At 34.4% G+C, this 14,832-nt stretch overlaps 1 protein-coding gene across 1 annotated transcript; it reads left to right on the top strand.

The window, feature by feature from the left end:
• Positions 1 to 12,388: 12,388 nt before the first annotated feature.
• LOC108336651 (uncharacterized) lies at positions 12,389 to 14,421 on the top strand. The gene is made up of 5 exons (XM_052879896.1): positions 12,389 to 12,873; positions 12,955 to 13,081; positions 13,193 to 13,471; positions 13,554 to 13,658; positions 13,742 to 14,421. Exons 1-5 carry the CDS (start codon positions 12,392 to 12,394, stop codon positions 14,249 to 14,251), a joined length of 1,503 nt encoding a protein of 500 aa, XP_052735856.1. The 5' UTR covers positions 12,389 to 12,391; the 3' UTR covers positions 14,252 to 14,421.
• Positions 14,422 to 14,832: the final 411 nt, after the last annotated feature.

Below are 14,832 nucleotides of genomic sequence, written 5' to 3' on the forward strand. Positions count from 1 at the left end.
TTTTTAGACTACCATTATTTCTAAAGCACCATTTTCTGAGGTTTTACACCAAGACTTTACGTGTTTTGTAATGCTTTTCTATGAAGCTATAGTAAATGATAAACAACGGAAGAGAAAAAAAATAACTATATGAAAACCCAATCTTTGTCCCCTTTAACCACTAATAGTTTGAATCATACTACATCCATCTTTTCTTACAAAATCTGGATTGCCTGGTTTCCTGATTCTGCCATATGAGAATTTTTCGGAATAACTGCTAACTTCTCTATTAACTTCGTGATTATCGAGCAAATTCTAAAGGATCGACAATGCCATAGTCAAGTTCATTGCCAGAACCTCTCGTCAACTATGATAGACCTTCTGAAATCTATTTCAGGTTTACAAGAATCAGAACCAATAGATGTAACTTCTTTGTTGTTATCAACAAGACGCTTTCCTTCGTTTGATGAGTGACATATCCGGCTCCACAGACAAGCATATCTAACACCTCAGTCTTTCCCAATTTAGTGATACTTTATACATAGCATATCTGACATCTGATGCAGCCCGTATGGATTTTCCACGTCCGATACGAACCGAAACCTTTTACACATCATTTTATCCAAAGAAAACATTATAATCATGTACTCTACACATGCAATCTACAAGCATGCTTACAAAACAAATTGAAAAGGCAAAAAACACACCAACCAACCTGCACCGGAAATGGACAAATGCGTGCAATAAATTTAAGCAACGTGTGCCTAGATGCACAGTGTAAAAACAAGTTGAACGAAGAAGAAGAACCTGTGCCTCTGGTTGCGAAAGAGAACAAAAAGAAGGACAATGTGAAATCGAAAAGCGAAACTCTGTGCTTGAAAAAGATGAAGCACAAATATGAAGCAGAAATGAAAACAAACCTGTACTTGCCAAAAAGAAGAAGACTGGATGACAGCTTTTGCCTGCACGAATTAAGAAAGACAAAACTTCTAAAATTGTAATGAGGAAGAGAAATCTTGACAAAGAGAACGAAATGCGATTTGAAAACCAACGAAACCTAAACTCTGAAACTGTTGACAACAAATTGTTTAGAATATTTGACTAATATTTTGTGTGACACTAACACAAAAATTCTCATCACATTAGTGAATACTGACATAAAGGTAATTAATATAAAAAATGTGCAATAGCATTTTTTTAAATAAATAGACAATATATATGTCTTGCTTTTACTGACCAGAAGTAAATTTGTTTAAAAACATATGCAGGCTTTCTCACTCACTTTCATTAGTGATTAGCAGTTACATTTTTTGCATTTCTCACGTGTATTTATTTAGAAAACATTTTTCTCTTCAATTATTTTTTTTATGTCGAGGTTTGTTTCATATATTTATCGCTAGTCTATTTTGGAGAACTCGGTTATAATGGTTTATGAATGTCTTTTTTATATGTTTTTTTTGTAACATTCCAAAAATTATAGTATGAAACTACATTAATGAGACATCACATAATAACAAGATAGAACAATAACTATAGGAAAAATTATCTTACAATTATTCTAAAATCACCAGGAAATTTAAAGCTTTACAAAATTCCTATGCTGGTACAAACCTATGTACAAGACCGAATGGTCTTATACCTACTTAGATGGATCCTCTTTTTCCAGCGATTGCTCCGATGAAAACTCCTCTCCATCTACTCACACCCACAAGGTGATCATCGCAAGGAAGAATACCGAACGAACAACATGACAAGATAGGAAATAAGGGTAAGCTAATGTAATTTAATTATAAAACACATTTAAATATTTCATACAAGTTCAAACAATACAATATTGAACGCTACTTCATGCCAACCCCAAATACAAGCAATCATATACAAAATGAACATCATAATACATATATAGACCAAACACTATGACTTGTGGTAGTGTACCAGCTGACACCAATCAAGCTACTACCCAAGGTTAATCCCATAATACCTACCTCGGCACCTTGAGGTGGTAGGACCTCCTGCTATTCTCACAAATGAAATATCTCTCTCTATGTGAGAATGATACTCATAGAATTTCAGGATGAACGCCAGCTTAGCATATCCATATTCACACTTTAAAATTCAATAACCATCCACGAGATATTCCTCCTTGGAATACTCTTTCATATCCATATTACACATATCATAACATACTTCAATACCATCATACTTCCTCATCCATAACACATTTAAGTAAAATCAAACCGAACAGTAAAACCAATACCACCCAAGTATAGAACCGAACAGTAACGACTACCACTTATAAATATGATCGAACGATCAATTTGAAGAGTAAGGCTCAAACATGAGCCGAATACAGTTTGACGGTCAAACATTAGAACAACCGAACACTTAGAGCTTAGACCGAATATTAAGAACTTAGATCGAACACCTAGTGTAAGATCGAACGGTCTTTCACTATCCACAGAACAGGACCGAACGGTCCATACTAGGTAAGGCTGAGGAAATGAACGGACACTATTAAGGACCAATCACCAGGGAAAGACCAAACACTAATACAAGTCCAAGCACTACCAAGACAAAGTGCCCACCTAAAGCCGAACACTCTAGACTTAGATAGAAAACTCTATTAGGACCGAACACTAAAGCATGATCGAACGGTCATTAACAGGTAAGGTGTAAGATCCTTGAAAATATTTGTAAGTTAGACACTAGATAAAAAAAAAGTGAATAGTAAATTGTGAATAGTAAAAAGTGAATAGTAAAATATATATATATATATATATATATATATATATATATATATATATATATATATATATATATATATATATTTGGAAAGGATAAGTGTTCCACGTAGCTTTGATATCAGAATTCATCAAATTGCAAATAAAAAATTATTTTTGTAATAGTAAAATGAATAAAAAAATGAATAGTTAAAATGAATAGTAAAAAATGAATAGTAAATTTTTTTGCTATAAATAGCCAAGGGGGGGAGGCTGAAAATTTACACCAAAGAACTTAGAAAAATTTTGAGAGAAGAGAGTTGGAAGAATTTCTAATTGCAAAGGGGATATTCTGGAAGTTTTCAGAGAGCGAGGAGATTAAGTCTGTAATAGAGGTAAGGGAACCCATTCTTATACTTTGCTTTTATCTAATCCTAAATCTTGAATATAGATTATTTTGTTTCTGTATGGTCTTGAATTTTGAATGAGAACATTTAATTGTTTCTTTTGTATTTTTGGAAGGACGAGAAGTTGTCTAACTGGCTCTGCCAGATTCAACTTCTTGTTTCCCCATACCTGTTATTTCTTATTTATATTGTATTTTTGGAAGGATGAGAAGTTGTCTAACCGGCTCTAACAGATTCAACTTCTTGTTTCCCAAGAAATTTTATTGTTTTATCTATTCTTTATTGCATCTTTCTAGAAGGATGAGAAGTTGTCTAACCGGCTTTGCCAGATTCAACTTCTTGTTTCCCCTGAATTTTTATATTAATATTATTTTGATGGTAAGGGCAACTAATTATTTTTGTATGAATTTATATACATACGAATGTTGAACTGGTGTTCCATTGTGAAACTGTTTTATGACTTTTATTATATTGGGTGTTATAACTGAAACTGTTAAATTGTACATGTTGTGATGTGATGAATTTAATCTGTTTTGAATGAGTTTGTTGGCTGAAATTGATCTTGTTGGAAGGTCTGGAGTAAGGGTTCTGTAATAGCTTGTATATGGGTATTAAATAGATGTACAGATACTGTTTGAGATTGTTGTGAGAGGAAGTAAAAATATTAAAATTAGGCATTTTAGATTTAGAGCATAAGAGAACAAGGTAGATAATTTAAATAAATAAATTGTTAATTATTGAGGGCCTTCCTTTGTTGGTAGGATAGAGGAACCTTAAAAACCTGAGTTGGCACATCCCTGATCATAGAGCAGCCCTGGCCTGGTCCAGTCAGTTGTGACTAGTTATATATGCTGGCGTCGAAGGTGAGTTTGATGCGTTCAGACATCTGGGTCCTCTCCGGTGACCAATTGGGGTAAAGAAAGATCTCTACTAGGATGAAAATAAAATAAAACAAGTTGATTGTAGATGCATAAAGTTATCATGGTAAAAACTTCATATATATTTCATTTATCGTTACATTGAGCTTAGACTTTAATATGTAGTTGCTAAGATATGTTGAAGTGTTTTGGCTGATCTATGATCTTTGATTGGTGAAAATATGTTGAGTTATACTCGTCATGGTCAAAATGAGTTTATAATATGAAGTATGATATCTGGCAATATGTTTAATTTATTGACACCAAAATAGGTTATTGTCAAATTATGATTAGAGAATGAACATGATTGAGTTATGTGGATAAGAGGTTAGGAATTCATGATTTGATGAAATGTTGGAGTGGATAAGAGGGTATGAAATGTTGATTTGATGAAATGTTGGAGTGGATATAAGAAATCATTGCTTATGAAATGATGTTTACTACGGGGAGTAGTATGTTCGGTTTATACCATGAGAGCTTGATATGAGCAAAGTAACACCTGAGGTTTATGAAAGCAGGCAGAAAGAGGTCTGACCATAAGGCTTTGACATAAATATATGGTTCATAAGTTTTATAGAAGCAAGCAGAGAGAGGTCTGACCATAAGGCTTCAGAAAGTAAGACATAGTATACAGGTGCGGCTTAAGTATACAGGTGCGGCTTAAGGAAGCAGGCAGAGAGCGGTCTGACCATAAGGCTTCGTGAGTAAGCATGGTACACTTGTAAGGTTTATGAAAATGAGGAAGATGATTTTGATAATGATGAATTAATGACATCGGGATAATGATATTTTATCAATTGTAGAAATACATGATTGAAATATTTTTATTACAAGTTTAATGATTTATATGATATGGTTGGCTTACCCTTATTTGTTTGTGCTATGATCATATAACTCATGTTATATGTGAATAGATAATGTTGCAGATGCGGTTGAAAAAGCTTAGAGATGAGAGAGATGCGGGGAAAAAACTTTCAGGGATATTTTGTAAAAAGAATAAATTTGTATTGGAAAAATTATGTTGTGTAAAACTTATAAGTTGAAATTTCGAATTTATGTTAAGTGGTGAAGACTATATTGTTTGAAGTTTTTGAGTTTGGTATTGTACTTTGGGAGAATTGAAATAAAGTTTGATTGTTTATAGAAGATATCAAATTAATTTAGTCTCTACTATCAGTAATACCCTTTAAAATATTAGGGTGTTACATAAGGCCTCTATGAGGTCGAACGCAGTTAGGACCGAACATCAAAACGAACCGAGTACTAGTGCAAGACCGTTATGTCATTAACTGAAAACTCCACAGAAATAGAACTTAGTTAAGACCGAACACAAGAGAAAGACCACCCACACCTAATATCAAACGATCATGAACTGGTAAGACTCTAAAGAGGCCGAACCCAGTTAATGACCGAATACCTGAACACGACCGAGCGGTCAACAGTGCACGACCGAACGGTCAACAACGCATGTTCCACATTCTGCATAATTCTGCAGAAATATTTGCAGAATTATGAACAACTCCTAACTTTACTAAAACTGAATATTTTTCCCAACTTCTAATTCCCCATACCTGAATCATATACCAATTTACATTGTTCCAAGGGTGTCTAAACCTTTATAAACATTTTCAAAAGGGTCTGCTACCAGATTCACAATCCAAAACTGCATAAACATCAACCTAAGGACTCAAATTCAATTCTGCTGGTTTTTGGCACGGTTTGAGTGACTTAGGGACATTTTCAAGATCCTTGAAAATATTTGTAAGTTAGATACTAGATAAAAAAAAAGTGAATAGTAAATTGCGAATAGTAAAAAAAAATATATATTTTTGGAAAGGATAAGTGTTCCACGTAGCTTTGAGATCAGAATTCACCAAATTGCAAATAAAAAATTATTTTTGTAATAGTAAAATGAATAAAAAAATGAATAGTTAAAATAAATAGTAAAAAATGAATAGTAAATTTTTTTGCTATAAATAGCCAAGGGGGGGAGGCTGAAAATTTACACCAAAGAACTTAGAAAATTTTTGAGAGAGGAGAGTTGGAAGAATTTCTAATTGCAAAGGGGATATTCTGGAAGTTTTCAGAGAGCGAGGAGATTAAGTCTGTAATAGAGGTAAGGGAAGCCATTCTTATACTTTGCTTTTATCTAATCCTAAATCTTGAATATAGAGTATTTTTTTTCTGTATGGTCTTGAATTTTGAATCAGAACATTTAATTGTTTCTTTTGTATTTTTGGAAGGACGAGAAGTTGTCTAACCGGCTCTGCCAGATTCAACTTCTTGTTTCCCCAAAGCTTTTGTTGTTTCTTATATCTTTATATTATATTTTTGGAAGGACGAGAAGTTGTCTAACCGGATCTACCAGATTCAACTTCTTGTTTCCCCTAAATTTTTATATTAATATTATTTTGATGGTAAGGGCAACTAATTATTTTTGTATGAATTTATATACATACGACTGTTGAACTGGTGTTCTCTTGTGAAAACTGACTTTTATTATATTGGGTGTTATAACTGAAACTGTTAAATTGTACATGTTGTGATGTGATGAATTTAATCTGTTTTGAATGAGTTTGTTGGCTGAAATTGATCTTGTTGGAAGGTCTGGAGTAAGGGTTCTGTAATAGCTTGTATATGGGTATTAAATAGATGTACAAATACTGTTTGAGATTGTTGTGAGAGGAAGTAAAAATATTAAAATTAGGCATTTTAGATTTAGAGCATAAGAGAACAAGGTAGATAATTTAAATAAATAAATTGTTAATTATTGAGGGCCTCCCTTTGTTGGTAGGATAGAGGAACCTTAAAAACCTGAGTTGGCACATCCCTGATCATAGAGCAGCCCTGGCCTGGTCCAGTCAGTTGTGACTAGTCATATGTGCTGGCGTCGAAGGCGAGTTTGATGCGTTCAGACATCTGGATCCTCTCCGGTGACCAATTGGGGTAAAGAAAGATCTTTACTATGATGAAAATAAAATAAAACAAGTTGATTGTAGATGCATAAAGTTATCATGGTAAAAACTTCATATATATTTCATTTATCGTTACATTGAGCTTAGACTTTAATATGTAGTTGCTAAGATATGTTGAAGTGTTTTGGTTGATTTGATTGGTGAAAATATGTTGAGTTATACTCGTTATGGTCAAAATGAGTTTATAATATGAAGTATGATATCTGGCAATATGTTTAATTTATTGACACCAAAATAGGTTATTGTCAAATTATGATTAGAGAATAAAGATGATTGAGTTATGTGGATAAGAGGTTATGAATTGTTGATTTGATGAAATGTTGGAGTGGATAAGAGGGTATGAAATGTTGATTTGATGAAATGTTGGAGTGGATATAAGAAATCATTGCTTATGAAATGATGTTTACTACGGGGAGTAGTATGTTCGGTTTATACCAGCTTGATATGAGCAAAGTAACACCTGAGGTTTATGAAAGCAGGAAGAAAGTGGTCTGACCATAAGGCTTTTGACATAAATATATGGTTCATAAGTTTTATAGAAGCAGGCAGAGAGAGGTCTGACCATAAGGCTTCAGAAAGTAAGACATATTATACAGGTGCGGCTTAAGGAAGCAGGCAGAGAGCGGTCTGACCATAAGGCTTCGTGAGTAAGCATGGTACACTTGTAAGGTTTATGAAAATGAGGAAGATGATTTTGATAATGATGAATTAATGACATCGGGATAATGATATTTTATCAATTGCAGAAATACATGATTGAAATATTTTTATTACAAGTTTAATGATTTATATGATGTGGTTGGCTTACCCTTATTTGTTTGTGTTATGATCATATAACTCATGTTATATGTGAATAGATAATGTTGCAGATGCGGTTGAAAAAGCTTAGAGATGAGAGAAATGCGGGGAAAAACTTTTAGGGATATTTTGTAAAAAGAATAAATTTGTATTGGAAAAATTATGTTGTGTAAAACTTATAAGTTGAAATTTCGAATTTATGTTAAGTGGTGAAGACTATATTGTTTGAAGTTTGTAAGTTTGGTATTGTACTTTGGGAGAATTGAAATAAAGTTTGATTGTTTATAGAAGATATCAAATTAATTTAGTCTCTACTATCAGTAATACCCTTTAAAATATTAGGGTGTTACATTTTGGTATCAGAGCAATGGTTTTCGAAAATATTTTGGGACTCTAGGGAGTGAAATTATTATTCTTAGTAAAATTATTAATGGTTTATGATGAAAATGACTATTTGAGGAAATTGATATCATATGCCAAATTGTATTGTTATCTTTTTGAAGAAATCATTTAAAACTCGACAAAGATGCAGCAACAACAAGTTGATCAAGTACCTCAAAATCATTCTAGCTTGAATGACTTCTTAAGGCATGATCCAACTAAATTTAATGGGGAGGCTACTCCTGATGAGGCTGACTCTTGGCTAAGGCAGAATGAGAAGATTTTCCGGGTAATAACTTGCTCAGAAGAACAAAAATTAACTTATGCATCATTTCTTTTGGTGGGTGAGGCTGAATATTGGTGGGAAAGTATGCAACAGTTGATGACGGTTCGTGGTGAGGCTGTGAATTGGGAGAACTTTAAGATAAGGTTCCTGGAAAAATATTTTCCAAACAGTGCAAAATTTGCAAGGGAGGCAGAGTTTCTGACCTTACAACAAAGAAGGCTATCAGTACAAGAGTACGTAGTAAAATTTAATTATCTCTCAAGATTTTATACTCAGAATATCACAGAAGAATGGAGATGTCGAAAATTCGAGGGAGGACTAAGGCATGAACTGAAGAAGGTACTTATGCCATTGGAAATACAAGAGTTTCCAGCATTGGTAGAGAAAGCCATAATGATAGAATTGTTAGAGTTTGATCCAAGTAGAGTTTCCAGACTTGCAAAGGGAGAATCTTCAATAAAATTCAACAAAAAGCCTTATGAAAAACCACAATTATCATATCGAGGAACAGTGAAGTGTTTTGAGTGTGGAGGAGCACATTTCAGACGTGACTGCCCTAAACTTATTGGAGAAAAGGTTGAAGGGAAGAGATGTTTCATCTGCAATGATCCGGGACACTTTGCTCATGTTTGTCCAAAGAAAAAGAAGGTGGGTGAACCACAACAACAAGATTCTGCTGAAGTAAAGCCCCGGGCAATAGGAAGAGTATTCGCAATGTCTGTAGAAGAGGCTACTAAGCCAGGTACATTAATCTTGCACACCTGTATGTTGTTAGGAGAATGCGTATATGTTTTGTTTGACTCTGGAGCCACACACTCCTTTATATCCCTAGCATGTTTAGAAAGACTCGGATTACCGATGCTTGATCTAGGGTGTGAATTAGTAGTTTCTACACCAGCATCGGGACCAGTTGTGACCAGTTCAGTCTGTGTCGGATGCCCGATCCAAATTGCAGGACGCAAGTTCAAAGTGAACTTGATCTGCTTACCCCTTCAAAATCTAGACATTATTTTGGGAATGGATTGGTTGACTGTCAATCACATTCTTATTGACTGTGGGAAACAAAAGATAGAGTTTCTAAATTTGAACGATTTAAAACTAAGCTCAACTCGAGTCGTTGCGAAGGATATCAAAGATCACTACAAGAAAAATGACAATTATATACAGATTATTATATACGGATTTTTATCCCTATATAATAGGGATGTTATATACGGATGTTATATACGGATCTGTAGAATAGGCGTACATACGGAAAAATCCGTATATAATGGGGTAAAATGTTATGTACGGATTATCCGTATATAATATCGGCGGGTAAAATTAGCGAAAAATTTTCCAAAGATAGGTCCGTATGTAAAACCGTATGTAAGTTGACAAAATATTTACCCGCTGATTTTTTATACGGATATGGAGATAATTAATAAATAAAAAATAAAACTAAATAAATATAGAACCTGACTTTCGTAACACTTTTCTCCCTCCCTCCCTTGAGCCAAGTTTCTTCCCTTCTCGAGCCCTAACTATTCGTCCTTCTCCACTCCTACCCATGCCTCCTTGTCGTCATTAATCTTCCTTACTCACTGCAACCTTCTCCCTCATGGAGCGTTCTTCTGTATGCTACTCCTCCTACTTGAACCTCTCTCGAACCCTAACTTGAAGTCTCCTCTGTCGAACGCAGTGAAAGGCTCTTCTATCGAACATACTAAAGGGCTTGGAAGCGTTTTCCCTAAATGTGGTTGTGTGTCGTTGCCGAAGCAATCTCGTTCAACAAACACTGTAGGACGACCTCCGTGGTTAGTTGAAACCTTCATCTGGTAAGTAATCCAAATTTCCTTCATTTTCATAGTATCTATAATGTTACATTGACCGATTATTGTTCTTGTTTCTTTGGAGGTTGGAAATCCCGATTTGTGAAACCCTAGGTTGGTTTGTTCCCGTTGGAAGAGATAAGGTGGAGCTCCAATTGCCTTCTGCACCTGGTAGGTATTAATTCGTTAGACTTGGGTTTGTGTTTATTGGATATGATTGAAAATGGGTATTGTCTTCTCATGATGATTGTCTATTTTAGTACAATTGTTTGTTGTGTGTCTCGGTTGTTAGTGGAAATGATGTGGTTTAGTACATGTTTTATAATCTGTTATATTGTGTTAGTACCACGGCTTGACCCAAGATCTTCCATTGAGTTATATTGTGTGTGCTCTGATGAATCTGTCTTACCAGTAAGAGTAGTAAGCTCTGATGAATCTGTCTTACCACGTTGTATATCGATCGATCTCTAAGTACATATTATCCTTATTTGATGTCATGTTCCATCTTTGTAACAAAAACCAGATGGTCCTTCCTTCTGCCGAGCACATATTTTTATGTGTTTTGAGTTTAGGATATTTTAAATGTGCTCTGAAAACACAGAGCCACAGAGACAATATATTAACTTCTTCTATTGAATCATACATTTTGCAAATGACAAATCATGAAAACACGAATTACTCTGCTAAGTTTTAACAGTTTTTCAGTATAAATATTAAATATCTTTTATATCTTTGTTTTGTATTTTCATGAGTATTGACATAATTGGTGTATACTTAACATATTATATTATATTGCAAGTAGGAATCACACAATTCTAGCTATTTTGACCGAGAATCACACCTCCATATTCATCTACTTCTTCAAGAATTTTCTCCAAGCAAATCACCATGCTCACTCTCTCAAAAGCTCATCACATATGCGTCTCTTCTAATCATTACAGCAGCTTCTTCTCTTCATCTCTAATTCAGTTCTTGTATTTTAAGAAAAGAAAGAAACGTATACTTCACTTCAGCCGTGAAAGCCGCTCGTTCTTCTCTCCCTCTATGGACTTATCATCTCACACCAGCACCCCCTTTCTCCTTCATCAAGCCATCATCTCCGTAATACTCTTGTTATCTCCACGGGAAAAGAAGAAAAGATAGATCTCCAAATTGCCGAGAGGAAGGAGTTTTTAAGAGACCTTAAAATCAGCATGTGTGTTGTCTCTTTGTGCCTATAGAGTAGCGATTGATCTACCACCTAGTAGCTAGCCTTTTTCATTTTTCTTCAATCAATCCCCTGTGCTTGGATTTTAACAGTTCTATTTTCTAATTACCATTCTTGATCATTTTTCTATTAATAACAACTTTCTAATATCATGTTAGTAGTTAGAATTCTTTTTTATTTGTCTTAGATCCTTCACGTGGAGAAGTCAACTTAGTTTCCAACTAATCCAAATTAAAGCTAGTGGACTCACAAGCTATACTAGCACTTACTCTCTTTACAACACTTAATCACCCCCAAAAGTTCATTTAAGAAAAACAATCTTGTTATCTTACCACTTGGATTAAGTTATATACTTCTCCATTTTCTTTGAGAAATAAATTTAACTATCATGGCAGCAAAAATAATCAATTGGGTAACCTCAAATGTAATAAAAACCCAAGACTTGAGTTTCAGTGTTTAGCATTTGAGTTAATCCAAAGTATTAGTTTCCTGTCAATTGCCAAAGATGTCTATTAGTTACTTGTCAATCTGAACTTAGAGATTCTATGTTGAATTTGAATTTGGCTGGTTATTCGGATATGTCTCTTTTTGGTGGTTGAGAATATTAATCGTACATAAATAAATCTCACATAACTAATTCCAAATCTTGCTGAAAAATTCTTGGCAAATACTTTACCTGCGAAAACTACTGTGAAAAACTATTCACGTGATTCCATATGTTCTACCAAGTTCCACACATCACAATCACATATTATTTTATCTTGCTGAAAAATTCTTGGCAAATACCTTTATCACAATCACAATATTATATTATCTCACAAGTTGGTTACAGAATAGAGTTTTATTGCATTTATCTCTGATTGTACTATTTCTAAATTTTCTTTTCTTCTATTGTATAAAAATATATATTATGTTCAAGAATATGGCATCAGGTCCTTCTGGCCCTCCTATTCCACCTTCAGGAAATTCTAATAAGGGCAAGGGGAAGAAAACTTACGTAGTGAAGTTGATGACACGTTTCAATAATGAAATTGGTTCAACCAGTCAACCAACTACACCTACCTCTACCTCTACTGGTAGATCTGTTCCACCTCCATTAGTTGTTCCTGCCTTCACTCCCACTCCACATCAAGTTCCTACATCTTCACCTACCTCTATTGGTACATCTCTTCCACCTCCAATACAAGTGCCTGGCTTGACACCCACTCCATACCAAGTGCCTCCTTATCTTCAGGCTTCACTCTCTCCCAATGTTGGTTCTAACCCATCAACTCCCAGAAATATTGCAGCATCACCTGGTATAGAGGATGCAGATCCACATTCTAGTTCAGCCGCCAATAACATGGAAGAATGTTCCAATAGTCGTCCAATGATTACACCCGTTGGAGGAGGGTAAGAAAAAAAATAACTCAATTAATATATACACAATTCATTGTTGTATTATTGTAATGTTTGAGTTTAATTTTGTTTTAGGTTTTATCCTACAAAAACTGCATCCAAGGCAATCACAGCCACCATCAAGGAACAGTTTGATGAGCCATGGCTAACATGGGGTGCAATCCCTAAGTCAACCAGAGATGTCTTCTTCGAACGTTTTAAGGTAAACACTTTTCATTCCTAATCCTGTTACAAGTCAATAGTTGGTGTCCTGCATTTAATTTATACTTTGAACTTGTTTACTTATTCAAACATATTATTTCTAATATAACAGAGAAGGGTTTCATGGAAGCCTGAAGATGAGGAAAAGGTCAAAAAAAATTATCACACCAAGGCATCTCATAGACTCTCAGAGATGTATAAAAAAGCTAGAACTCTAGGAAAAAGACCTGATTGGCTGGGGGACGATACTTGGAATGCTCTTTTGGAAAAGTGGAACATGCCACTTTATAGACAAAAGTGTGAAACGGCAAAGAAGAATCGGACATCTGAAAAGGGTGGTTGTTTGCACACTAGAGGATCTATAAGCGTGCATGAGCATGCTATTCGTTTGGTATATAACTTGTACATTTTTTTTGTTATATTTGTAATCATAAACTTTACAAATATTTATTAACAACTCCTTTTGTTTGCAGTCACAAGAGCTTGGTCGGTCTGTGCATGTTGATGAAATATTTCAGCAGACACATATTCGTCAATCAACAGGAGAATTTGTGGACGAAAGGTCTAGGCGGACCCATGTAAGTTTGTACTAACTCTATCACATTATAAATTTTCGGTTTTTAAACCTCATGTGTAATGATAATATTTATTCATTTAACAGGAACAATTTGTTGCAAAATTTTCTCAAATTAGATCTGAGACTGCATCTGTTGGTGTCTCAACATCTTCTCCTCTAGACCCTGCGGAGGAGGAAATATTGAGAAACCGATGTTGGTTAGAGGCTGCTGGTGGAAAATACAAGGGACGTGTATACGGCATTGGAAATGTCACTTCCCAAGATGACTGTGTTGATAGTTACATCCAACAAACACAGGCATCTTCTATTGCTCAACCTCAAAATTCAGAAGAAATTCTTAACCTGAAATCGCAGTTACAACAATATGGTCAGCAGCTTCAAAATCTTGAAGGCTTTATTGGCGTCCTCCTGCCATTCCTTCCGCCTTCAGCCGCCACGGCTGCACAACAATTTTTAAACCTTCAAAATCCTCAAGTTCAAAATGACGTACCCAATATAGTCCAACCAGAACAGCAACCTCCAGAACAGCAACCACCACACCAGCAACCACCAGATGAACAACCACAAGATGGAAATGATTACATGCATTATTAGGCATTTTATAGAACTTATTTCCATTACTGTTGAACTTATTTAGAACAACAACTACAATCTGTTTATGAACTTACCAAATGTTGCAGTTATATTGATGTAAACAATATTTATGTATTCATATACAATGTTTCCTTTGTGGATTAAGTGTATCTGAAAACCTTATTAAATTTATATGTCAATGTGTAATGTATAATGTCCAGGTTTGTTTATAACAATGCTGAATGTTCACTATAATGTCCAGGTCTGCTTGTATATTGTGCATGGGGAACTGCTATATACATGGTATTTATTTAGCTCTTGTTAAAACATTATATATGGATATATCCGTATATACGTTATATACGGATAAATTCGTATATAACTTATATACGGAAATTATATACGGATATATCCGTATATAAGTTATATACGGATATTTCCGTATATAACTTATATATGGATATATCCGTATATAAATTCCATATATAAGTTATATACGGATTTATCCGTATATAACTTATATACGGATATATCCGTATATAATTTCCGTATATAAGTTATATACGGATTTATCCGTATATAACTTATATACGAATATATCC

The sequence above is a fragment of the Vigna angularis genome, chromosome 7, assembly GCF_016808095.1.
Source record: "Vigna angularis cultivar LongXiaoDou No.4 chromosome 7, ASM1680809v1, whole genome shotgun sequence".
Lineage (NCBI taxonomy): Eukaryota > Viridiplantae > Streptophyta > Magnoliopsida > Fabales > Fabaceae > Vigna > Vigna angularis.